Raw genomic sequence first — 26,642 nt, 5'->3', positions numbered from 1 at the left:
GCCTCGTACTTCGCCGGGACGGTCGCGGGGTCGCGGCAGGCACGGGAGGTGCGCGGGCGTACACGGGTGCACGGCATCACGCCCACGCCGTCGCCTTCGCCGTCTCCGTCACCATCTCCACCTCCTCGCATGACGGAGGAGGAGGAGGCCCGGCTCATTCAGCGCGTCATGGAGGACTCCATGACGACGCATGATGAGCGTCAATGGCCGGGCCTGGACCGAGCCAAGGCCCTCTCTGCGGCCGGCGACGTCGCCATCCCCGAGCCGATGGAGGAGAAGGAGGTGGCTGTGTTCCCTCCGGAGCTGGTAGGCGCGTCGTGGGGCTGGTCGTGCACCGCGTCGTAGATGGCGCAGGCAGTGGGGGCCGTGAACTGGTGCCCCACGCCGCCGCGGTCACCGGAGCGGGAGGCCTCGCCACGGGAGGAGGTGCTGCAGGCCAGCTTCCAACACGCCCCCGCGCACCAGGGACCGCCGGCCCACCTCTAGATGTCATCGCCCTACGTCGACCTCGTCAACGACGTTGACGACGACGACACCGGCGACCAGTGAAGACGGCGACGGCGACGGCAACGACAACGACGGGCGGGCTACTTTTTTTTATGGTAATTATGTCAAAAACTGGGTCATTTGTGGCCGTAAAAACTGGGCCTTTATTAATGTTAACCTTATTATGTTTTAAGCTTTTAAACTGAGTTTATTTATTTTTAGTCGAGTTTTTTTCTTTTCTAAATCAAGTCCAAAACGAACATGATTTGGGGCGCGGCCGCGCGGTGGGCGCACGCACGACCCAACGGACAGAGACGGACATGGGCGAACCCATTGCCGTCCCAAACTAACAAAATACGGCCAAACCGAACGTCCGTTTGAGGTCGTGCGGTGGAGTTGGGCTTAGAGCAACTCTAGCAGACCCCGCATCCCGCCGGCCCGCAAAACGCGTTTGCAGTTTGCGCAAAACCCCTTTTGCGGGCCGGCGCGGGCTGACATGAATGCATACCCCCCAAACGGATCCGTAAAAAACTATATGCGCGGAATATGCTTTTTACGGGTCGGCTTCTTCTCGGGCTCCACCGCGACGACCCGCAAACAGAAAAACTGCAAATCTCCCATTTGACATAGGGTTTGGCAAACAAGTTCAAATTCAAATGACATAAATAATTTGCGTGCAAATAAAAGTGAAGTTCATTACGTAAAAGAGGGCATGCAAAGTTTTGCGCCCATGTCCGGCATCATTTTGGGGTCGATCTTCACTCTGCGCCATGGAGTCCATATTGAAGTTCATCGGCGACACCGAATCCACCTCCGTCGCTTGTTTCAACTCCCGCACCGAAATCATCCACATTGGCACCATATGAAGCAGAGAAAACATCACCGGAACTGGAACACGGACCGGTCGAGGCGACCATTCTCCTCTTCAAGATCTCTCTCCTTGCCATATCATGTCATGTTTTGGTGAGGTCATCCATGTCATTGCGGTTCATTGACATGATCTTGTTTTCCTCGGCGAGCAACAATGACATCGATTTGTTTTTAGAGGCGCGTGCTTTTCTCTCCTCAATGGCAGCTTTGCGGAGCCCCTCTTCCTTGAGCATTTGTCATTTTTCTTGCTTCTCTTTTGCCTTCTTCTTGGTCAACTCTTTCTTGATCTCCAACGACTTCAACAACATCAACTCGTTTGATTGCACCATGGCATCAATCTTCTCCCTCAAGCCCACTGCTTCTTGCTCTCTCTTCATCTTCTCTTTAGTCTTCAACAACACCCGTGCATGCATCAAGAGACACCGCACTCCATGCTTGAATCAAAGCTTGATCTTCCAAGATCGTGTAGTTCTTCGATCTTCAGCTTTTCCCACTCTTTGCTTGCGATTCCTCAAACGCTTCCGCTTCGATCTCCTCCAATTCGTCCGCAGCACCATGATCATCCACACCGCCGTTCGTTTCATTATAGTCGAATGGTTCGAACGAGGCTTGATCAATGTCAACCGCGTTCGTGCCCAACATGTTCATGAACTCATTTGTTGCATTGTTCGAACCACCGCTATAGCGAACGATAAAAATTCACGAGCTATCGAGACTAATGGCGAAAAATGAAAGGGAATCGCCAAGACCGAAGAGGCATACCTTCCGGCCATTTCGTCGAACACCTCGCAAGCGGGGGGAGCGGCATCGTTTGACGGCAATGCCGGAGCACCTCCTTGCGGGGGGATGAAGTCAGAGGTTGAATAAGGTGGCTTCCTTGAAGCCGGAACCTTCCTCCGCTTTGCCCCCGCGGCCTTGCGGACCTTCTCCGCCGCCGGCCGGGATCGCACTGCGGCGTTGGCGCCCGGAGCGTGAGCCGTCGCGGCGGGGGCACCCGGATTCTCGCCCTGCACGACCATGTTGCCCTGCCGCTTGCGGGAAGGCGCGGCGTGTGCTTGGGCGACGGCGGCGGGGGCACCCGGATTCCCGCCCTGCACGACCACGTTGCCCTGCCGCTTGCGGGAAGGCGCGGTGTGTGCTTGGGCGACGGCTGCTGGGGCAACATGGTCGGCGACGAGATCCGCCCGAGGGGAAGGAGCATGCGCGACCTCGACGGTGACGGGGGACAGCATGGGGTCCTCCATGGCGGCGAGGAACGGCCGGGGAGGAGGTGCCGGAGCTTGCGGAGGGGGGGGGGGCAATGATGACGGAGGGTGCAGGGAGAGGGGAAAGGACGCGCGGAAATGTCCCTCCCGCCAAATCTCGTGCCGAATAGGGGTTCAGCTCGGATCGGCCTCCCAGCCCGTGAAGATAGAGGTTGGGGGAGAAGATTTGCCGCGCCTCGCAAAAATTTTTACGGACCGAGTCGGGATGCAGGGTCTGATCGTGCGGATTTTCTGGCCCCGGCCCGTAATTTGACGGTTATTTTACGGGGATATGATAGAGTTGCTCTTAGATACTACTGCCACCTCCCGTGTACCGCTCGCCTGCCGGACAGACAGCTTTCCACGTGCCGTGGTTGGTGGGATGAAGTGCACTGCTGTACTGCGGCACTGCCTCCGGCTCTTGAGCTTGCCCTTGATTTGCCTGTCAGCTCATGGCAGGCAGCGAATCGTGCTGACGAGCAAGCTGGGCAAGGCGACGGAGACCACCCCAGCGCCTGTCGACAAGGACGAGCAGAGCAGCTGAACCGGCCTGACCTCCGCCGACTGCTGCTTGCTGTTGCACCAGAAGCTGATGCAGCTTTGCTTTGCTTTGCTTTGCATCTCCCTGTGCACGGACGGACCGACCGGCTCTCGTGTGGCAGGCTATCACGGGATCGTCATGGCTCAGAGCAAACTCTAGCACATCCCGTGTTTCATGAAACTGTAAACGCGGTTTACATTTCGCGCACCAAATAACCGTAGTAAAACAAAAACCGTTAGGACGGCATAATTCGAATAACAAATTATAACGCAAAAGCGGACGGGCCGTTCATACATATGTGCAGATCGTTCGTACATATCATAGATATTTTACATAAAAAGCTCGCCGGAGCTGCCCTACCCTGGAACTAGCCAAAATCGAGCTTGCCGGAGCTGCCCTAACATGGAACTAGCCAAAATCAACCTCGTTGGAGCGCATATGGTGCGGTAGCTGACCTTCAAGCTCACGGGAGCCCAGTAACGACGCTCAATCGTAGCCGGAGTCGGAGGTAAGGTCGACGAAGATCCTTTCCTCCTCAACGGCCTCGCGGCGCCACTCCTCCTCCTTCTCGTCGAAGGCGAGAGCCGATCCGAGGTCCTGCTCGTAGAGCATGGCGCCGATCTCCTCCTCCCTCCGACGCCGCTGCCGCTCCTCTTCATCCTCCCGCACACTACGCGCGACCATCGCGACCAAAATCAGATCCACCTTCGCGGGGGAGGAAGTCCTCCGGCCCGACGACGCCACCGACCCGTCGCCTCAGCCTCCGGCTCCCTCTTCCAGGAGGAGCTCCTCCGGCTCCCTTTTCACCGGGGTGAGAGAGGAGCATGAGCTGGACGCCCCGGGGAAGAGCCGCAACGCCTCCGCTTGGGGTCGTCATCGCCGCGCCGGCCGAAATTCCACATTTATAGGCTGGGCCGAGTATACGGGTTTGTTCTGACCAAAAAACAACCTAAATCCATATAGTCGTCGGAAATTTATAGTTTTCGTAGATTTACAGTGTCTGCTAGAGTTGCTCGTAGCTAGGTTTTCAACTTGTATATATTGTCCAAAACTCCGAATGCATTCCGGTCTGTCTTGTTCCTTTGGCTCTTATTGAAAAGCACCATCGAATTTTGGATGACATCCACACATTCTTTGTAATTTTGACCACTCATTTGTACATCACTGTAAGTCTGTAACTTGTGATTACACGCATCCAAAAAAGAAAACATTCTGCATGACATCGCCACAGTTTCTAATCATTTTTCTTTTTTTTAAATGTTATTAGGTGTAAAAGTTCAAAAGGTTTCACTAAAAAATATGGCTATAATCCCACTTACAAATAATCGACTAGTGAAATATAATGGGACAACATCTCACTCACCATTACAACACATGGGTACATGTTTCATATATAAGTCGACCAACATTTTCTTGTATCTAAGTCAATTATGAGTTACACTTTTTGTAGGAAAAATGGGATTGAGTTACATTTTTTGTAGGAAAAATGGGAAGCCCCCGGCCCCCAAATGTTATACGAGTTAACAGAGCAACCTAAGATATTACAGTAGAATCCAAATTTTGTATGAGCGAGTCCTGCATTGTTAGATTTTCCTATCCCAATTTCATTTTCAAATATCTATCTACTGTCCATTCAGAGTTTGTTAAATAAAACAAATTATTAAAAAAACAAATCCTGCGCCCTCACAAACTAATGCCCGCTCTCTTCCAGTTTTTGTAAGATGCATATGTTCATGTCTACAACTATCCCTTCATAGCTAGCATTAAACCGACAATAATTCTAAAAGAAGTTCCAAGTCTTCGCAAAACCATAAAAAAACGAACTTTCAAGGCAGAAATATCATGCTCCAAAAGCTTGTATTCTGAACCACGGCAAGTAACATTAGCAGGTGCGCAGGTCAAACTCACGCTCCATTCATCTGCAAACAGGAGTAAACTGTAGCTTCAGCCTTCATCTACCAAAGCCAAACACATTTTTTTCACAAATAATTCAAGTTGTAGTTGCTCTCACAATTTTCAATCTACTGTAGGTTTGGTTATATCTCAGCTTGGAGCCAAGATGGCAAAGAAGCCCAACTAGTTTCCTAAGCTCCCACGTAACAGCAGCTGCGCGCCATTTCCAGGTTCGCCAAAATACCACCCAATTCTGTGATGCACTTGACAAAACAAGTCCAAAATCACCCACAACTTGCATTCTAAATGAATGCAGAGAGATGGGGCAACGCGGGCTCAGATCGCACTTCAGATGCAACAAGGGTGGTTACACATGAGAGCAACTACAGCAGTGGAAGTTAGAAAGATTCAGTCTAAGGAGTTAGTTTGCAGGGTTGGCAGTTCTTCCTACGATGTTTCACCTTCCCGCTCACCAGCTTTGTGTCGCCACCTTCTGAGGACAGAGCCTTCGGACTGGTGGAAGTCGGACCTGCAGCAGGGTCACTGTTAACTACATTTTTCTGGAAAGGGCACTGTTGACTACAAATGCTAGAAATTTGTCGCAACACTTGCTTTTTATGGATTGTTTGCATGATAAAACACACAGCTGTAATGACAAGATTGGCGCTGATGTTGGAGGGCGAGGACAATTCGGCGATTCAGCATGTTGGAGAGCAAGGACAACCGTACCAAGAGGTGGTTTTTCCATAACCAAGGACAAGATATGGTAGTTCCTCTCAGGATGTTTCACCCTCCTGCTCACCAGCTTTGCGTCGCCGCCTTCAGAAGTCATAACTTTAGTACTGATGGAAGTCAGACCTGCAGCAGGGTCACTGTTAACATTTTTCTGCCAAGGCTACTGTTAACTTCAAATACCAGTAAGTTGTTGCAATGTTTGCTTGATATGGATCATTTACATGATAAACACAACTGTAATGACAAAGGGATGAAGAAGAATTTACTGGGGAATGTCGCTGATGTTGGAGAGCGAAGACAATTCGTTGATCCAGCATGTGGCAGAGCGAGGACAACTGTTTCAGCTGAGTCGGTAGAGGCGGTTGCTTCTTCTGCTGGCCCAAGCATGCGAGACCTCTTGTGGTCGGCTGCTGGCTCTTCCACAGGACTGGCACAACATTCACCCATCTGTATAAGCCTAGGACTTTTCCTAGGAGTGTCGGTATGGTAGTTCTTCTTACGACGTTTCCTCTTCACTCTCCTTGACTTTGCGTCACCACCTTCAAAAGTCTGAGCTTTCGGAGTGGTGGAAGTCAGGCCTGCAGCAGGTCAACGTTAGCATTTTTTCAGGAAGGCCACTACTAAACTTTTTAAATACTTGAAATTTGTTGCAGTGTTTGCTTGATATAGATCGTTTGCATGATAAACATACAATTGTAATGACAAAGGGGTAAAGAGGAATTTACTGGGCAATGGCGCTGATGTTGGAGAGGGATGACAGTACGGTGATTTAGCCGTATCAAGAGGTGGTGTTTCTGTAACCAAGGACAATGTGGTAGCTTCCAAGGCATGTCCAGACTCAGCAGCCTCCTGCCCTCCTTCACCAGCTGCAACTAATACAGCCTGCACATCTTGGCTTCCTTCACTAGCTGCAACAAGAGTTGTTTTCTCCATAACCATGGACGGTGCGGTAGCTTCCAAAGCATGTCCGGACTCACCAGCCTCCTGCCCTCCTTCACCAGCTGCAACAGACACAGCCTGCACATCTTCACTTCCTTCACTACCTGCAACAGGAGGTGCTTTCTCCATAACCATGGACGATGAGGTAGCTTCCAAAGCATGTCCGGGCTCACCAGCTTCTTGCTTTCCTTCACTAGCTGCAACAAACACTGGCTGCACATCTTGACTTCCTTCACTGGTTGCAACAAACATGGCCTGCACATCTTGACTTCCTTTACCAGCTGCAACAAACACGGCCTGCACCCCTTGGCTTCCTTCAGCAGTTGGGAAAAACATACCCTGCCTATCAAGCAACGCCGCCCGGTGTTGAGCTGCAATCTGATCCTTTTGAACAGTGTCCTCATCGCTGCTCAATTCAATGATATCAATATCATCATCTCTCAGCTCTATGAAATCTATCAGAGCCATTGTCGCCTGAAATAGTAACAATGTGTGAGCAATGATTAATGAAGAGTGGTGCAGGAACATAAAGAAGCTGAAGCTATATCCATCTATCAGTCATTTCACCCCCAAAGAGGAAAAGAAACCAGAAAGTACCAAAGGAAAACAAAGATAACTGAAGGAAGTATAATTTACTAAAGTTTACCAGCTGACAGGATGGATGCCAGAAAGCCTTTGACTTGCCACAGCAACAACCTGCCAATGTCCAGAACAATACAACTTAGTCTCACCTCATGCTTTAGGTCTGATTACTCTTAAAAATCACAAGACCATTCACATATCAAGAAAGCTTCATTTATCTCATAATGATCTATCTGTGAATCTCAGAGACCTGAATTTGATATAGCCTTTGGGATAACAAGAGCTGGAGTGGTTGTAAACAGTTCAGGTGCAAGAAGTTGTAAGGAGCGTTAATATGAAAAACTTATTGTAATGCATAGTAACAAGAAAAACGAAAAAAATAAGCACAAATCTAACAGAGAGGATAATGTTAGTTCAAGTCTCCATTAGCAAGATGAGATTAACCAGGTTCACAGTTTTGAGACACAGGAAAGAATAATGTTAGTACCAAGTCTTCATTAACAAGAACAGTGGGTCGAAATTTCTCAAACGACATATGTTTCACTTAACAATGATTAATTACAAGGCAAGTAAGTGCAGCATCAGCGTATCCTCTAACCCTTGCAATAACTTGAAGGTCGAGGTTTTTAGCTTTCTCCCCTGTTCCCACTGACTAGTAAAATTGCAGCAGCACCATCAGTGTACACTAGAAGATAAGAATGGTACTGCAGTTACACTCAAAAGTAAACATCACTTTGTGTAATTCATCTTAAAAGCCTAAAGTGGGAGCTCTGCAATAATCTAGCATAGTTTGGCTGCGTATTGCATACAGAAGGTAGTCTGGTCAGGTGGTCATGAAAAATAAAAGCTACAATGCTAGATCAAGCAGTATAATAAACTTAGTAACCTGGAAATGAACAGTACCATAACTTGACTGTTGTATCGTCGATATATCCGTGTTTAAGAGTTGAGATACTCATATCATATCAAAGAAACATCTATATTCCAGTAATTAACTGTTATATTTGCCTCGACAGCCTCTCCAACCTAGAGCACAAGCCACGAGGTCTCCTCATCTAACACATGTCGCAAAATATTCCCTCCGCCCGGAAATACTTGTCATAGGAATGGATGTATCTAGATGTATTTTAGTTCTAGATACATCCATTTTTATACATTTGCGCGACAAGTAATTCTGAACGGAGGGAGTATAAAGCAATGAGAGCACTAGTGGTGGCAAATGTACTACTGTAGTAACATTGTTGTCACGCAGCCAGTGACAAGCATCCCATATGTAACTCAGCGCGCAAAATAAGAGAAGTCTGATTGCAAAACTCTGCCATTTGGGTCGATTCATGCATGCTGGTTAAGTTTATTATCGATTCGTTTACTGAATTTCACCCAAAATCTTAGGGTTCGTCAGTAAAAACCTTTAAAAAAATTGTGCCTTTACCCAGGTGCTTTGGCCGCAAGGTGTGGTAAGCCGATGCCACAAACCGTGCTTACATTTAATAGCTACAGTAGTGGAGGAGTAGCACCAATGTCAGGAGATCGACCTCTGTTTTACTGTTGAACGTACTCGCTGCTAGTACTAGTGTAAGCTGAATGCGGTGGGTCATGAGCTCTCGAATGCTTAGGGGGGTAGATCTCGATGAGACCATCTGAAAAGAACAAATCTGGAAGGGAGCAAACCTCTGCTTCGTCTCTTGTCACTCCGCCTCCAGCCTGCTTGCCCCCTTCCAACTTGCAGGTGCCAACAAGATGGAAACGAGGCCGCGATCAGTGCTCTGCGAGTGCAGAAACCCTCAGGGAACGGACGAACGCACGCGTGCCGGGCAGAGAGCAAGAACCGGAGCAAAATCGACTCCAAATCCAAGAAAGAGAGGGTTTCTAATCCTTCCTCACCCGTAGGCCTTGGCTCAGCGGCGGCGGACGAGGATGCTCGATTGTTTGGGGGAAGGAAGGGAGGGAGGGAGGGAGGCGGGCTGGATTGGTTCAGTCAGGAAGGCGAGCTTGGTGCTCTGCTCCTCTGCCATGGGCATGGGGTGGAGGGGAAGGAGCCATTGTGATGAAAGAAACTGATGGGAGAAGTTGGTTGGGTGGAGCGAGCCTACATGAACGATGGTTGATGGGTGGGGGTTTCTGTACCGTGGGACCCACCAGCAACAGTGGGCAGAAAACAAAAAGAAAAAGGGTAAAAGAATTAATATCACCTTTTCTTCATTTTTTGAAAAATAAATAAAAGTGCACCTGTGAAGATTCGAAGACTGATAAACAGCGCTGTACCGTGGGACCCACAAGCAACGGTGGCCGAAAACAAAAAGAAAAAGGAGAGCACGTTGAACGACTCATGGTAAAAAAATTAAACACACATTTTCATCTTTTTTAAAAACAAATAAAAGTGCGCCTCTAAAGATTCGAATACAGCGTTGTACTGTGGGACCAACCAGCAAGAGTGGCCAAAAACAAAAACAAAAAGAAGAGCATGTTGAACAACTGCTGGTAAAAAAATTAAACGCACCTTTTCTTCATTTCTTTGAAAATAAATAAAAGTGCATTTCTGAAGATTCGAAGACTGATCAACAATGCTGTACTATGGGATCCACCAGCAACAGTGGCCGAAAACAAAAAGATAAAGGAAAGCACGTTGAACGAGTAAAAAAATTTAAACGCACCTTTTCTTCATTTTTTGAAAAAAAATAAAAGTGCACCCTTGAAGATTCGAAGACTGATCAACAACGCTATACCATGGGACCCACCAACAACAGTGGCCGAAAAAAAAGGAGAGCACGTTGAATGACTGCTGGTAAAAAAAATAAACGCATCTTTTCTTCATTTTTTGAAAATAAATAAATGTGCATCCCTGAAGATTCAAAGAGTGATCAACAACGCTATACCGTGGGACCCACCAGCAATAGTGGTCGAAAACAAAAAGAAAAAGGAGAGCACCTTGAACGACTGCCGGTAAAATAATTAAACGCACCTTTTCTTCATTTTTTGAAAATAAATAAGAGTGTACCCCTGAAGATTCGAAGACTGATCAACAGCGCTATACCGTGGGACCCACCAGCAACAGTGGCCGAAAACAAAAAGAAAAAGGAGAGCACGTTGAACGACTGCTGGTAAAAAAAAATAAACGCATCTTTTCTTCATTTTTTGAAAATAAATAAATGTGCATCCCTGAAGATTCAAAGACTGATCAACAACGCTATACCGTGGGACCCACCAGCAACTGTGGCCGAAAACAAAAAGAAAAAGGAGAGCACGTTGAACGACTGCCGGTAAAACAATTAAACACACCTTTTCTTCATTTTTTGAAAATAAATAAGAGTGTACCCCTAAAGATTCGAAGACTGATCAACAACGCTATACCGTGGGACCCACCAGCAACAGTGGCTGCCTGGCGTGGTGGCGGGCGGCGGTGGTGTCGCGACGATGTTATGGCGGGCGGCGGCGACACATCGATCAATGGGCTCGACGATGGCGTTTTCGACAGGACAATGGTGTGTGGGCGACAGGTGGCGGCAAGATTCCGATGGGCAGCGACGACGCGTTGGGAAGTTTTACACGGTTACTAGCCCGCGGAAACTTTACGCAAATGTCATCTTCTCGTAAACCTACGTGAAGATTGACTCTATTTTACGGGATCCTCTAATATGAAGCTTTCTTTGGTGGTAGTGAGTTCAAGTTGATTGTCTTTTTGGATTCTAGCATAGTTGGAGATGATCATAGAAGGAAGTCAATTTAGGTTATTTGGTTACCTATGCAGGGGCATAAGTGTCATGGCCAAACAGGTTGCAAAAGTGTGTGACATTGAATATAGTTGAAGCTGAATTCATTACAATAATAGAGGCACGCAACAATATATTATGGCTGAAATAGTTGGCTTGTGAGCTTGGGTCTGAGCAAGACAAGTAGTGATGCTTCTTGAGAACCAAAGTGCCATCCACACCGATGACAAGAGTGCATATTGAAGGTGTGAGCATATTGAGGTCCAGTGTCATTTGATTCAAGATGTGTTATATTCCAATCAAATGCAGATTGAGATAATTCACACCGATGACAATGGGGTTGATATGTTGACCAAGATGATGAAAAAGAAAAAGCTTGAAGTATGGCGTCCGCTCGCTGGCATGGCTGCTGGAAGGCAGTGAGACCCTCCATGATATCGAGAGGGGAGTTTGTTGGCCAAGCCCCTCCATATAGAGGTGCGTTAGCAGCCCAACATCATCAAAACATGTGAGTCGTTGATCTTCTTTGCATGTAACAATTGTGAGTGTTTCCTGGTGAAGGGAGTAGAGAAGAAAATTCCCTAACGACTCCACTCCTGCGGGTGATGGTTGCCACTGTGAGAATGAGAGATAGCACCTAACAAGATGGAGATTGAAGACTCAAATGTGCTTAATCGGCACTAAACTTGGTGAGGTCATGCCTTACTTTGAGTACTTAGATCTGACCAGCTGGTTTGAGTATTGAGTCAGTGGATCATCAGATTTGAGAGTGGATTATCAGTTCAGATTGCTGCAGTTTCAGTACTTCTGGCCACAAACAAATTGGGTAGGAAAACGGTGTTCAGTTGAGTCGAAATTTCATGGGGATCTCACGGAACTCGTGTGTCTACTTGCGTGCCAAATTTGGTGTTATTTGAGTCAACGATTTAAGATTATTTTTGCAAAATGCAAAAAGGGGGCAAAAGTTGTGTTAGCTCTGCTTTGTTGAAATTTGCCTCTTTGCGGTTGTTTTTGCCGGTTGACAACATGGAGTGTGTTGTAAATCTCTCTATAGATTAAAAAGAAGACTTTGTATTTACCATTCCCATAGTGAAATTGTATAGACTCGTGGGTTCAAAGTCATGGTATTTTCTTCCTTATGTTAAGAAGGTGTTTCCACATTAAATCACGTGTCACACATGCATATAGTTTGTGTTATTATGTTGATCAACCTAATGTTTGATTTTGATTCGACGCCACACCCCAGGGATGTTTTGTTATTATGTTGTGAGTGGAAATCAGCTGTCAAGGATACACATTACCGAAGTGGTGGATTTTTTTAGGATCGACGTCATTAGACTAACCATTGTAATAATATGTAGAAATTATAAGATGGTACAATAGTTTTGTTATCATTATGTTTTAGTGATCCAACTATCGTATGAGGTATACATAGAGTACAGTGTGAAAGAAACAGACTTGAAGTATAAGACAAATTACCCGTAGTTTAAACCTATTTTTATCATGGTCCTGATATAAAAGAAGATATTTTGAATGACATGTGTAATATATCTTGGAGTATAAGACAGTTTATGTGTGGTTTAAACACAATATACCTCTAACACAACCCTAATATGAAAGATGATATTTTCGATGACATGGACACGATTTCTATAATATATCCTCCACTCGTTTTCACTTGCAACATATTAGGAACATCTTCAATAGATAATGTAGGTGTATAAATGACCATTTTTTTACATCAGAAGGCCCAAAAAATGATGTTCCAACAAATGATGTAGATATAAAAAGAATTACACAACTTTTGCTCTACATGTAAAATACATTACCACTCGATGCAAATTTGCATCACATGCGGCTGTCCAAACAAAAACTATAGGGTCACACGAATGCTCAACGGCCAACCACCCCGCGTGGCTGCCGTGTCAGCCGTCGCGCCACCCGGGCACCGAAGCATGCCGCTGTCAAATCTGGCCATCCTACCCCCCGACACAGCGAGATCTGTCGATACTTTGTTGCCGCATGCCTCCAAATCGACCTAATTGAAACCGCTTCACCATCGTCACCGCACTGCTCGATTTGGAAGCCGCCCGCCTCAACCCAGCGCTGCACGACCTCTGCGGCATCATGCCACACTTCTTGATCCTGAAGCTTCATGATCACCATCACCAGCTTCCACTTCAATTGGTGTAGGCGCCACAACAAGTTCCCGCGCCCTGCTATACACTGGTTGAAGTGACGGTTCAATAACCTCATCAAGTTCCACCATCCTCACACTCAATTCTTTCGAGAGAAACTTTTTCTCGAGAAAGGACCCGTTTCTAGAAACAAACACTTTGGTTCTGGATCTGAGATAGGAGGCATACCCAACTGTTTTGGGTATCCTATGAAGATGCATTTATCCACTTTGGGTTCGAGCTTATCAGGCTGAAACTTTTTCACATAAGTGTCGCAGCCCCGAACTTTTAAGAAACGACAACTTAGGTTCATACGATGTCATCTCAACAAAATTACGTGGTGCCCTATTTAAAGTGAATGCGGTTGTCTCTAATGCCTAACCAGAAAATGATAGTGGTAATTTGATAAGAGACATCATAGTATGCACCATATCCAATAGGGCATGGCTATGACGTTGGACACACCATCATACTATGGTGTTCCAGGTGGCATGAGTTGTGAGAATAATTTCCACATTGTCTTAAATATTTACCAAACTCGCAACTCAGATATATATTTACCTCCACGATCACATCGTAGACATATTATCCTCTTGTCACGACGATTTTTAACTTCACTCTGAAATTGCTTGAACTTTTTAATATTTCAGACCATGTGATTCATCATGAAAATACACATGTATCTACTTAAATCATCAGTGAAGAACATAACGACATCCACTGCGTGCCTCAACACTCATTGCACTACATACATCAAAATGTACTACTTCCAACAAGTTACTTTCTTGTTCCATCTCACTAAAAACGAGGTCACCAGTCATCTTGCACATGTGGAATGATTTGCATGTCTCAAGTGATTCATAATCAAGTGAGTCTAAAGAATCCATCTGTATGAAGTTTCTTCATATATTTGCACCAAAAGGCATGGTTCGCATGTCTCAAACGATCAAAAAACGAGTGAGTCCAAAGATCCATCAGCATGGAACTTCTTCATGTGTTTTATACCAATATGACTTAAACGGCAGTGCCACAAGTAAGTGGTACTATAATTACTACTTTGTATCTTTTGGCATCAATATTATGAATATGTGTATCACTACGATCGAGATTCAATAAACCATTCATTTTAGGTGCATGACCATTGAAGGTATTATTCAAGTAAACAGAATAACCATTATTCTCTTTAAATGAATAACCGTATTGCAATAAACACAATCCAGTTATGTTCATGCTCAACGCAAACACTAAACAACATTTAGGTTCAACACTAATCTCAAAAGTAGAAGGAGCGTGCGATGGTGATCACATCAACCTTGGAAACACTTCCAACACACATCGTCACCTCACCTTTAGCTAGTCTCCTTTTATTCCGTAGCTTTTATTTCGAGTTACTAACACTTAGCAACCGAACCGGTATCTAATACCCTGGTGCTACTAGGAGTACTAGTAAAATACACATCAACATCATGTATATCCAATATACTTTTGTCGACTTTGCCAGCCTTCTCATCTACAGTCTCGGGTTTGGGTTCAACCTTGGGTCTCTTCACTAGAGCAGCAACTGGTTTGCCGTTTCATGAAGTATCCCTTCTTGCCCTTGCCCTTCTTGAAACTAGTGATTTTACTAACCATCAATAATTGATGCTCCTTTTTGATTTCTACTTTCACGGTGTCAAACATCGCGAATAGCTCAAGGATCATCGTATCTATCCCTGATATGTTATAGTTCATCACCAAGCTCTAGTAGCTTGGTGGGAGTGACTTTGGAGAACCATCACTATCTCACCTGAAGATTAACTCCCACTCGATTCAAGCGATTGTAGCACTCAGACAATCTGAACACATGCTCAACGATTGAGCTTTTCTCCCTTACTTTATAGACAAAGAATCTTGTCGGAGGTCTCATACCTCTCAACAAGGGAACGAGCCTGAAATCCCAATTTCATCCCTTGGAACATCTCGTATGTCCCGCGATGTTCGAAACGTCTTCAGCGCCTCAATTCTAAGCCGTTTAAGCATTATGCACTGAACTATCATGTATTCATCAAAAACGTGTATGTCAGATGTTCGCAACATCTACAGACGAAACTCAGGGTTTAGGGCTCCTCACTCGGATTAGTTTTTAACTTAGGCGATACGAGGTCACAGCTAAGTTTCCGAGTATGGATGATGTCCTCAACCGGAGTAGTTTTTAACTTAAGCGATACAGGGTCGCGGCTAAGTCCCCGAGTGTGGATGATGTCCTCGCTCGGATTTGTTTTTAACTTAGGCGATTCGGGGTCACAGCTAAGCCCCCAAGTGCAGATGATGTCCTCACTCGGATTAGTTTTTAACTTAGGAGATACGGGGTCGCAACTAAGTCTCAGAGTGTGGATGATGTCCTCACTCGGATTAGTTTTTAACATGGGCGGTACGGGGTCACAACTAAGCCCACCGAATGCGGATGATGTCCTCACTCGGATTAGTTTTTAACTTAGGCTCGCAGCTAAGTCCCCGATTATGGATGATGTCCTCACTCGGATTAGTTTTTAACTTAGACGATACGGGTCGGAGCTAAGTCCCCGAGTGTGGATGATGTCCTCACTCGAATTAATTTTTAACTTAGGCAATTCAGGGTCACAACTAAGCCCCCGAGTGCTGGTGATGTCGTCACTCGGATTAATTTTTAATTTAGGCGATTCAGAGTCACATCTAATCCCCTGAGTGCGGATGATGTCCTCACTCGGATTAGTTTTAAACTTAGGTGATACAGGGTCGCGGCTATGCCCCAGTGTGCGGATGATGTCCTCACTCAGATTAATTTTCCAAACTTAGGCGAAATCAGATTTGTAGCTAAGTCGTTCACCCACTAGGGGCGATATAGCTTCTGAGGTACAAATCACCGAATTAAGTGGCGACGTGCGGGGCGGCCAGGTAACGAAGGCGCATCCAGTAGAGTGGCGGCATGCGGGACAACCAAATGATGAAGACTTGTCCAGCGGAGTGACGGCGCACGGGGGTGACCAAGTGACAAAGGCGCGTCTAGTAGAGTGATGGCGTGCGGGGCGGCCAAGTGACGAAGGCGTGCGGGGCGGTCAAGTGATGAAGGCGCGTCCAACGGAGTGACGGATCGCGAGGTAGCTGAGTGATGAAGGCATGTCCAGCAGAGTGATGGCGCGTGGGGGGGGGGGGAAGTGACAAAGGCGCATCTAGCGGACTGACGACACACAAGGGTCGTCGAGTGCTGAAGAAGCGTCCAACGGAGTAACAACGCGCAGGGCGACCGAGTGATGGATAAGCGTCCAGCTGAGTGGCGACGCGTGGGGCGGCCAAGTGACGAAGGCGAGTCCAGTGGGGTGACGGCACGTGAGTCGGCTAAGTGACTAAGGCGCGTCTAGCGGAGTGACGACACACACGGGTCGCCGGGTGATGGAGAGCGTCAAGCGGAGCTACGGTGCGCGGGGCGGCTGAGTGATGGAGAAGCGTCTAGCTGAGTGACGGCGTGCTGGGCGGCCGAGTGATGGAGAAGCGTCGAGCTGAGTGGCGACTTACAGGGTGGCCAAGTAATGAAGGCGCGTCCCGCGGAGTGACGAGGCGGCAAAGTGACGAAGGCGCGTCCAGTGGAGTGACGACACGTGGGGGTCCAAGTGACAAAGGCGTGTCTAGTGGAGTGACGACAAGCAGGAGCCTCCGGGTGATGGAGAAGCGTCCAGTGGAGTAAGGCGCGCGGGGCGGCCGAGTGATGGAGAGAGGGGGGAGGATGGATTTCCATGCCTGAGCTAAGTCTAAGACTAATGGCGCGTAAGCCAAGGGAGAAGAATGAACCCGCCCGATCTATGTGGTAGGGGTGGCTTATATAGAGTGCGCCACCCCCCTCACCTCTTATGTTACAAAGATGGGCATTTATGTCATAATGTCTGCCCACTACACAACCTTCTCTATGCTTCAACTGCATTGTCGATTGTTGGTCTTCGTATATTCGAGTGAGTCATATGACCAAGTGGTTGAATGTACTTGTCCGAGTGGATAGTATGTATGTGTTTATCTGGACCCACTAATGTGTGGATCCCATGCTATTATGGTATTTCGATCCTTCATGGGCCTACCTATTATGTGTATCGCCAACAACGATGGCGAGGTTAGTGCAGGAGAATCCACAACATCTCCACAACAAACTGGAGTTCTACTGGAAGCATGAGGCCGAGCTGAAGAAGACGTGAAGATGGAGGACGAGGTTGCCCCCTCGACGGTGATCCTCGTTGAGTCCGACTCGGAGGACGAGGACGAGGAGTTCCACGACCGAGGCGTTCTAGGAGCAGTTTTAGAGCGTCCCGGTTAGTAGTTTTATGTTTGATGTAGTTTAAATAGAATCGGTACGATGTAGTTCGGTATGATCTAGCAGTTTTATGTTTTATGAACTATGTTTGCTTCAAGTGAACTTGGTACTTTTGAACTATGTTTGAAGATCTAGTAGTACCAGTAGTTTTACATTATCTATTGGAGCATTAGTGCCCTATTTTACATCATCTGTTGGAGTCGGCTGTTTTTGGTGATGTGTATTTTACTCGCATCGCATTTTGATGGTGTAAAGTACATAATCTATTGAAGATGCTCTAACGAAACATTGATTTTTCATGCAAGCGATTTACGGAAACAAATCAAGTACTCCCTCTGTTTCATAATAATTGTCGATGATTTAGTAACTAAGTGACTTTCACACATTATTCAGTCAACCTATATGTTTTTCTAAAAGATAGTTATCAAAGCCACAAAGTTCAAACGAGTTAACAAAGCAATCATACGAGCGCATTATAGAGTCAAAATTTCTAGGAATAAATCCTGCGTTTTTCAGCTTCTCTAATGCTGACCTCTCAAATAAAATATATTTTATTTTATCTGAACCAAAGCAAGCCAAGCAAGTAGCACTACTGATGCTGTATAAACCTCACAACTGAATGTACATTCATCTGTGAACATAGCTAAACTATAACTTCAGCCTTCTATCACACTTCTTGACAAATTTCAAAAAAGCAGTTGCTATCACAGATTTCAGTCTTTTTTTGTTTGGTTACATCTCAGATTGGATCCAGGATGGCAAGAAGTTCTCTACGCTCCCAGTTAACAGCAGCTGCTTTGCCATCTTCATGTTCATCCACAACATACATTCTCGACGAATACAATGGAAATACAATTCCGAGATAGCTGGGGTAACGTGAACTCAGATCCCACTACAGATGCAATAAGAGTGGTTCCATAAATACTACGCATGAGAGGAACTACATCAACACAAGTTAGAGAGGTATCATGTGGAATCAGGTACCACATTCAGTCTTCTACAGCTAGTTTGCGATGTCAGTAGAGAGGGGCTTTGCAGGTCCTGCCTTGTCAGTAGAGGCAGCTGATTCTTCTGCTGGCCTGAGCATGCGAGACCTTTCGTGGTCGGCTGTCGGCTCTTTCACAGGACTGGTACAACATTCACAAATCTGTATAAGCCTAGGACTTCTTCTAGGAGTGTCGGTATGGTACTTCCGCTTACAATATTTCCTCTTCACTATCACTGACTTTGCATCGCCACCTTCAGAAGTCTGAGTTTTCGGAGTGGTGGAAGTCGGGCCTGCAGCAGGTCAACGTTAGCATTTTTCAGGAAGGCCACTGTTATAATTTTCAAATACTAGAATTTTGTTGCAGTGTTTGCTTGATATGGATCGTTTGCATGATGCACACACAACTGTAATGACAAAGGGGTAGATAGGAATTTACTGGGAAATGGCACTGATGTTGGAGAGCGATGACAGTTCGGTGATTTAGCCGGATGAAGAAGTGTTGTTTCCTTAAGGAAGCACAATGGGGTAGCTTCTAAAGCACTTCCAGACTCAGCAGCCTCTTGCCTTCCTTCACTAGCTGCAACAAACATAGACTGAACATCTTGTCTTCCTTCACTAGCTGCAACAAAAGGTGTTTCTTCCGTAATCAAGGACGATGTGGTGGCTTCCAAAGCCTGTCCGGACTCAGCAGCCTCTTCCGTTGGTTCAGTAGCTGCAACAAACACATCCTGCACATCTTGGCTACGTTCACCAGCTAGGAGAAACATTCTCCGCCTATCAAGCAGTGTCTGCCGATCTTGAGTTGCATTTTGATCCTCTTGAACAGTCGCTTCATCGTTGGTCAAGTCAATGATATTATCATCACTCAGGTCTATGAAATCTACTAAAGTCATTGTGTGACCTGAAATAGTGAAAATGTGTGAGCAATAATTAATGAAGAGTGGTGCAGGAATAAAACGAAGCTGAGGCTATATCCATCTATCTGACATTTCACCACGCAGGGGAAAATAAACCAGAAAGTACCAAGGAAAACAATCATAACCAAGGGAGCTTGCCTTTTTAAGAAGCAAGACCACTGTTAATTTTACCTTGACAGGCTCAATAACTAAACACTGATTGTGCTCTAGCTTTCATTCTCTATTTCTAGTACATGTAATAAAAGATAAAACACGGAATGTACTTTAAAGTAAGCATAGCTTTGTATAATTCATCTTAACCATGGAAAATCCTTCAAATTCAAGCTCTCGAATAATCTAGCTTCAGTACCCTCTTAAGATGGCACAGGACAGACCCCTGATTTTTACTACTGAAGATATACAACATAGTTTGGCTGGATATTGCAAACAGAAGCTAGTCTGGTCATGTAAAAATGAAGCTACAATGTTAGACTAAGCAGCAGCATAAATTCAAATGACATTGTTGAGTACAGAAATACTGAAAAGAGAGACTTAAACTGCATAGCTCAATATCTACTAACTAATGTTTTTTCAAGATCATGATACCACATACTGGAATGTGGTTTTGTTGACTATTCTGCAAGGTTTCCATCTAAGCAAAAATCTACAAAAATACTCCAAAAGCAGCAAGGGTATAATAATAGCAAACTTCATACTAGAGGAACTACCAGAAGTTACAGAGCGAATCTTCTGAAATGCCGGCCCAAGTTTCCTCAACTTCACTGGATCAAACTGTGCACAAATATCACCAGAGAAACCATGTCAAACAGTAACGAATAAAGGTATTCTATTGGTTATGTATTCGTTGCATTGATGTATTATTCTTCTATATACCACAAAATTATATTGAATCTGTAAGTCAAAACCAGACCAGGATTGTTTATCAATAATACTGAAACCATGCCCACAAAAAAGAAAAATATGAAACCGTATGCAGAGACATTGAAGAAATTCCTTCTGTTTGACACATTCCATGAATTTAGTAATCTGTAAGTCAAGTAGTCAACACTACTATAAGTTGACTGCTAGATTGCCAATTTATTCATCTTTAAGAAATGAGATACTAATATCATAGCAACGAAACAACTATATTTCCATATTTAACTGTTTTTTTTTGCCTTGACAACCACTACAACCTAGAGCACAGACATTGAAGAAATCCCTTCTGTTTGACACATTCCATGAATTTAGTAACCTGTAAGTCCAGTAGTCAACACTACAATAAGTTGACTACTGGACTTTCAGTTTGTTCCTTTTTAAGCAGCTATATTTCCATATTTAACTGTTATTTTTGCCTTGACAGCCACTACAACCTAAAGCACCGGCCACAAACTCTCTTTATTTAATACACGTGAATCCTCTTCATCTAACAAATGTGGTAAAATACAAATATGATGAAAGTACTGTTGATGATAAATGTACTACTCAGGATTCGAAGATTAACATTATTGTCCTGCAGCCAGTCACAAACACCCTATATATTTTTTAGTCTGTGAATTGGAAGAACTCTGATTGATCAACTCTAGCTCCTGCACTGATTCCTGCATGTTGGTTGATCCGATTCAGTTGCTGCATTTTACGCTGGAGTCACAAATTATTATGGTCCTGAAATTCCTGTTAGTTTAGTTCAGCAGTCCATCAAGAAAAGACATGTTTGGTTGGCCGAGAAAACTTTTCTTGCAATTTAGGAGAGCAGCAGGTTCATTCATCACTAAATATTACAAAAAAATTTGTGCCTTAAGCCAGGTACTTTGGCTGAAACCTGAAAGGTGTTTTTTTTTTTTTTGGAAAAGGAGGTTCAAACCCCCGGCCTCTGCATCAATCGATGCATACAGCCGTTTTTATTAATTATTCAACATAGGTCTAACAAGAACATACAACAAACCATCCGAAGCCACTCACACCTACAAAACTCGATAATGTGGAGTGCTCTCACTCCCCATATCTAAAACCGGTGTCGTCACCGATACATCCACATAACGTATCGGATGTCAGGCTGCACAACCTCATGTCCAACCACTGAGCCAAGGCTCTGTTTGCAAAACAAATCATTATTCACATTTACCTAGCAGTACCACCAATGTCAGGAGATCTCCGTTGTATACTGATTAACGTATTACTCCCTCCGTTCCTAAATATAAGTCTTTTTAGACATTCCAACAGAAGACTACATACGGAGCAGAGTTAGTGAATCTATACTCTAAATATGCGTATATACACCCGTATGTAGTTCAATAATAGAATCTCTAAAAGACTTATACTCCTTTGTTCCTAAATATTTGTCTTTTTAAAAAATTCACTACGGACTACATATGAATGTATATAAAATATAATTCAAAATGTAAGTTCATTCATTTTGCTTCGTATGTAGTCCGTAGTTGAATCTTTACAAAGAAAAATATTTAGGAACGGAGGAATTAGTGTAAGTTGACCGTGTGTGCCTAGCCTAAACAAACCGTACTCCAATGTCAAGGATATCTCTGTTTTGCTGTTCAATGTCAGGATGCCATTATTCACATTATACTCCAACAGTGAGGTGGGATGAGTGAGCTCTCGAATTCTCAGAAGAAAGAAACAGTTGGCAAATTCTGGAATGCAGAGTACCAAAGAGATCATCTGGAAACAAGGACGAATCTGGAAGAGGAGGCATGGGGCAAACCTTGTTTCTCTGCCTTCCCCTTGTCGCTCCACCTCCAGCCTACTTCCTGGCGGCTTTGCCCCCCTTCCAACAAGTCCCAACAAGATGGAAACGGGGCCAAGATCAGTGCCCTGCAATTAAAGAGACCGGTGGGGATCGCATCTTTTAGGTGAAGAAGCGAAATCAACTCCAAGAAACGGAGGGTTCCTCACCCGCAGCCGCAGGACAGATCGACCGGAGCCGGGAGGCCTTGGTCCAGCGGAGGAGGAGTGGATCTGGTTGATTGGTTGGGAGGGGGGGAAGGCGAGCTGGATCGGTTCCGTCAAGGAGGTGTGTTTGGTGCTCTGCTCAATCTCCCTCCGGTGGAAGCCATGAGAGAGGTGGAGGGAGTCAGGGAGAGGTGGCGTTGGGGTTTCTGTACCATGGGGCCCCACCAAGAACAAGAACAGTGGCCGACCAAAAAGAAGAGCGCGTCCACCTCCTTTCTCTTCTCTTTATCGCCCGAAATTGCAGTCGAAATTGAGCCTGATTTCTAGGCCCGACGCTCGGGCCGGGCCGGGCTCGAGCTTGGGTTTTTCTGCGTCGGCCTCGGTTATGCCCGACCGGAAGAATGGCCACGTATAACTGGGTCTGACTTTTGATGACATCGAAAACAAAACAATCTCTTCTCACCTCGCTGTCGCTTGGGGTGCTAAGAGCACCTAAAACCGAACCATTCATATACGTTCCAAACATCCGGACATATCATTCGTTGAGTGACCGATCATAAAAACGCGACCCAATCACACCTCTTAAAACCATCTCAAACGCCCTGGCTAAACGACACCATCCATATCAAGCCCAAATCTAGGGCGGCCCAGCCACGCCCGGGCGCGTCCGCCATGTCCTATCTGACATGCCCGACCCACCACCAACCCCACAGTTGTCCCACTAAAACCTCACCTCAGGCGTCTCGCTCCGAACCCTAGCGCCTCTCTCTCTCTATCTCTCTCTCTCTCTCTCTCTCTCTCGCTCGCTCGCTCTCTCTCTCTCGCGCGCACTTCGTCCTCTCCGCTTCCTGTCGGATTCTGATCCCATCCACTCCAACGCCGAGCTCCGGCAGCTGCTCCGGCTCAAACGTCAACTATAACGAGGAGTTGTCCCTCTGGATTGCATAGGAGTGGTCCAAGATGGACAACGATGACATCTTCGGATCTGGAGCGTTGCCGCAGCTCCCGCGTCGGTGCAACGCGGACGCCAGAGTTGGACCCTCCCAGCCCATGCGCAGCTCCGGCAAGACGACGTAGTCCACGCCGGCCCCGCGCCGTCTCCTTCCCCCGTCGGCCGCTCCTCCACGCGAACAACAATGGGTGCTAGTGCCGCGAATGGCTACAGCTGCGCCGGCGACTGAAAGGGCCCCGACGAGGAAGTGGTGATCTTCTCCCCCTATCCGCATTGTTTATATTGCATTTAGTTGTAGAAATTTAAGAACTATGTCCGATAAACTTGAGATGATCTTTTGGGTGATGTTTGATATCCGTTTGCAGCTGATCTTGTGTTCGTTTGCATCCGATTAAACGAGATTTGTTCATCTACAAGTCTTTGCAGGTACTTAAGGGTGTGTTTGGTTGAGTCAACGGATGAAATGACATGGGTCCACTATTAGGGAAAAGCCTAGTAGTAGTATGGTTCTTAGTGCTATCAGTAGCGCGGGGTATCGCGCTACTGATACAGCGCTACAGCTAAGGCTTATCAGTAGCTCTTTTTGGCTCGCGCTACTGCTATAGCTACTTAGCAGTAGCGCTGACCATACCAGTGCTACTGCTAAGCGACTCACATATCTTTTTTTTTGCTACATATTTGCGATGTTTTTATGCAGTATTATATGATGAGCATATTGGCAGTTCATGATATGATTATAACATACACACTGAGAGGTGTTTCATGCAATAACATACACACATTAAATATATGACATATAACTCATCATCATCTTACTCATTTAACAACTCACCAACATGAAAGTCGGGATTCCTCGATCACGAACACACATGAAAGTAATACAAGGAGCAACGACAAACCGAAAGATAACCCATATTATCACTAATACATCTCGAATATTATCATATAATATCACTAATATAAATCCAGTTGACGTCTCACGGCACAGGTGGTGGCAACCCAAAAGACAAGATAACCAATATTATCACTAATACATCTCAAATATTATCATATAATATCACTAATACAAATCCAGTTGACGTCTCACGGTGCAGGCAGTGGCAACCCAAAGATAAGGAACCATCACCGGATCATAGCTCGGGTGATGTCCTTGAAGAACCTGCCAGGTATTGGAGAACCTGGCATCCAACGCAACCATGTAGCGACGAACGTGGTCGTCCTCCTCCCTGACACGACGACGTACCACCTCCGTGTGGGCCGGCTCCCTCGGCATCGATAGTGGCCCACACGACCGCCACCAAAGAAGTTGTGTGTCGACGACGAGACCCGGATTCCTAACCAAGGTGGGCGCCCCGGAAGGTAGCACCTCCCAGTGCCAGCCCGTCGGAGCCCAGTCACGGACATGGTGCCTATCAAGCAGGCTCTCGGCAACCACTCGATGACGAGGATGCGGGCCGAGCATCGTTGACGTCGAGACAAATTCCTATAAGAAAATTTTCTAATTATCATTTGTACAGCAATCATCTCATTTTAACTTAGCTAGCACCCATTATCTATTTTTCTCAGCATGCAAGTATGACACCAAATTTACAATAATAAAACATAATATATATATATATATATATATATATATATATATATATATATATATATATATATTGCAAATATTTTCGCAAAAACTTTCGGGGCTTGAGCAAATAAAATGAATAATGACATAAAAAGGCCTATGATTTGCACGAACGTTGATTCATTGCTGGTGCGGCAAATCCTGGGCACTCGATATGTCTTAGTTTAAATTCACGAATTTTTTTGGCATGACCTTTGCTTAAAAGTGGACAAATCGAGCACCTGAAATTTGCCGGAACGGAAATGAATCAACATTCTGGCAAAACATAGGCCACTCGGCTTCATTTCCTGGAAACAACAAAAGGCCACTTGGGTATCCATCTCTCTCCCTCTCCCTCCTCTCTCCCTCTCCCCCTCTCACTAAGTACATTGGCCTAACATAACCTAACTAACAACATTTTCACTAAGTACTTTTTCCTCTCCCTCTCTGACTAACAACATTTTCACCAAGTACATTGCCCTCTCCCTCTATCGCACACGTTCCACCGTTGATAAACATTATATATATATATATATATATATATATATATATATATATATATATATATATATATATATATATATATATATATATATATAATGTTACAAGCGTTTCATCTGTAGCACCTGTGTTAGATGAAGACCTATTGCACGCGTTCTTCTATGATCAACGTTTAGGATTTACACAACATCATACACAATTCATGATTTCGAAGCATGTGTGATAAGGAGACTTTCACAAACACCTGATAAGAAGGAACTGCGTGCGCTGTTGTTGTTAATCTCACACGATATTTCTTCGCATGGTCATGTGTGTTGTAGAGATTCATCACACACATTGTGAATGGAGAAACGTGTCTGATCTTGCAGATGATCACAAACATTTTGCTTTCTCAAACTATATGCATTTTAATGGCATGCAAAGCATAATTGATCAATAATTTAATATGTGCGTTTAAAATTCATAGATATTAAATTTGAAAGTAGACAATCACTTATATTAAAGAACGAATGTTTACAAATATCAGTTCAAGAAAGAATGCATAATTCGATTCACATGTACATATATTGAAGAACAAAAAAAACCACCATTTAAAAAACACTAGAGAAGCAACAAATGATGAACGAAAGTTGCATTAAAGATGGTAAAGAGATAAGCAAAAGTCATTTTGCTTGCTCGAGAAGGTGAAGCTGAATGAACATATTGTGTTCTCCTCCATGCCTATGGAACGCACGACTCTAGACCAATGTGATGGTCGCCCGTCCATCCTTCTTAATCTTCATTAACACTTCTCAATACTCATTGTATTGAGCTAAATTGTCACCGCACGGCTCTAAGGCCCAATCTTCACTGGAGGCAGGATGGACCGCCTCCATCGAATCTCATCTGTAACAAGGAATGGTTCGTGCACTTCTCTCGTGTAAAAGCCCTTGTCTGCCGATCAATGATTCCATGAGCTAAATTGTCACCTCAGAATAACATAAAGTCATAAAAAAGGTAGAATTATGGACTTTCGAAATTACAAATTATATCAAAATTTGTGATCAACGCCAAAACTCGTTCATCTTTTTTCACCCACATGATAAGTGGCAGCACTCCGGCTCTGACATTTTTATAACTAAAGTTGTCATTTAAAAACAAAAAACAAAAAATAATTTGTAACTTGTCACAAAAAATTTTTATGCTTGATAACTAAAGTTGACATCTCTAATCATTAAACATGTCATAAAAAAAGGAAAACACTTACCTTTAGCCGGTTGATCGCATGCGAGCGATCGACCTCCTCCAATGTGTGACGTGT

General features: G+C 45.1%; 2 protein-coding genes across 7 annotated transcripts; both read right to left on the bottom strand.

The window, feature by feature from the left end:
- Positions 1–4,824: 4,824 nt before the first annotated feature.
- LOC123442479 lies at positions 4,825–9,358 on the bottom strand. 6 transcript variants are annotated; one of them, XM_045118534.1, is made up of 7 exons: positions 8,962–9,358; positions 7,355–7,404; positions 6,495–7,182; positions 6,036–6,347; positions 5,764–5,892; positions 5,508–5,563; positions 4,825–5,060 (listed from the first exon to the last, which is right to left on the bottom strand). In XM_045118534.1, exons 3-7 carry the CDS (start codon positions 7,174–7,176, stop codon positions 5,046–5,048), a joined length of 1,194 nt encoding a protein of 397 aa, XP_044974469.1. In that variant the 5' UTR covers positions 7,177–7,182; positions 7,355–7,404; positions 8,962–9,358; the 3' UTR covers positions 4,825–5,045. The 6 variants fall into 6 exon arrangements, 5 of the variants coding, with proteins under 5 accessions (XP_044974469.1, XP_044974467.1, XP_044974465.1 ...); XM_045118532.1 differs by having other exon boundaries at positions 5,647–5,892; positions 8,962–9,357; XR_006630473.1 differs by having other exon boundaries at positions 5,153–5,563; positions 5,647–5,892; positions 8,962–9,356.
- An 8,818-nt stretch (positions 9,359–18,176) lies between these two features.
- Positions 18,177–22,531, bottom strand: LOC123442481. Its single transcript, XM_045118535.1, has 5 exons — positions 22,287–22,531; positions 22,096–22,205; positions 20,105–20,168; positions 18,917–19,381; positions 18,177–18,770 (listed from the first exon to the last, which is right to left on the bottom strand). Exons 4-5 carry the CDS (start codon positions 19,371–19,373, stop codon positions 18,496–18,498), a joined length of 732 nt encoding a protein of 243 aa, XP_044974470.1. The 5' UTR covers positions 19,374–19,381; positions 20,105–20,168; positions 22,096–22,205; positions 22,287–22,531; the 3' UTR covers positions 18,177–18,495.
- Between the last annotated feature and the right edge of the window lie 4,111 nt (positions 22,532–26,642).

Source organism: Hordeum vulgare, chromosome 3H (assembly GCF_904849725.1).
Source record: "Hordeum vulgare subsp. vulgare chromosome 3H, MorexV3_pseudomolecules_assembly, whole genome shotgun sequence".
NCBI classification, from domain to species: domain Eukaryota; kingdom Viridiplantae; phylum Streptophyta; class Magnoliopsida; order Poales; family Poaceae; genus Hordeum; species Hordeum vulgare.
Note: the sequence above shows the minus strand (reverse complement) of the source record. Positions and strands in the feature narration are given on the sequence as shown.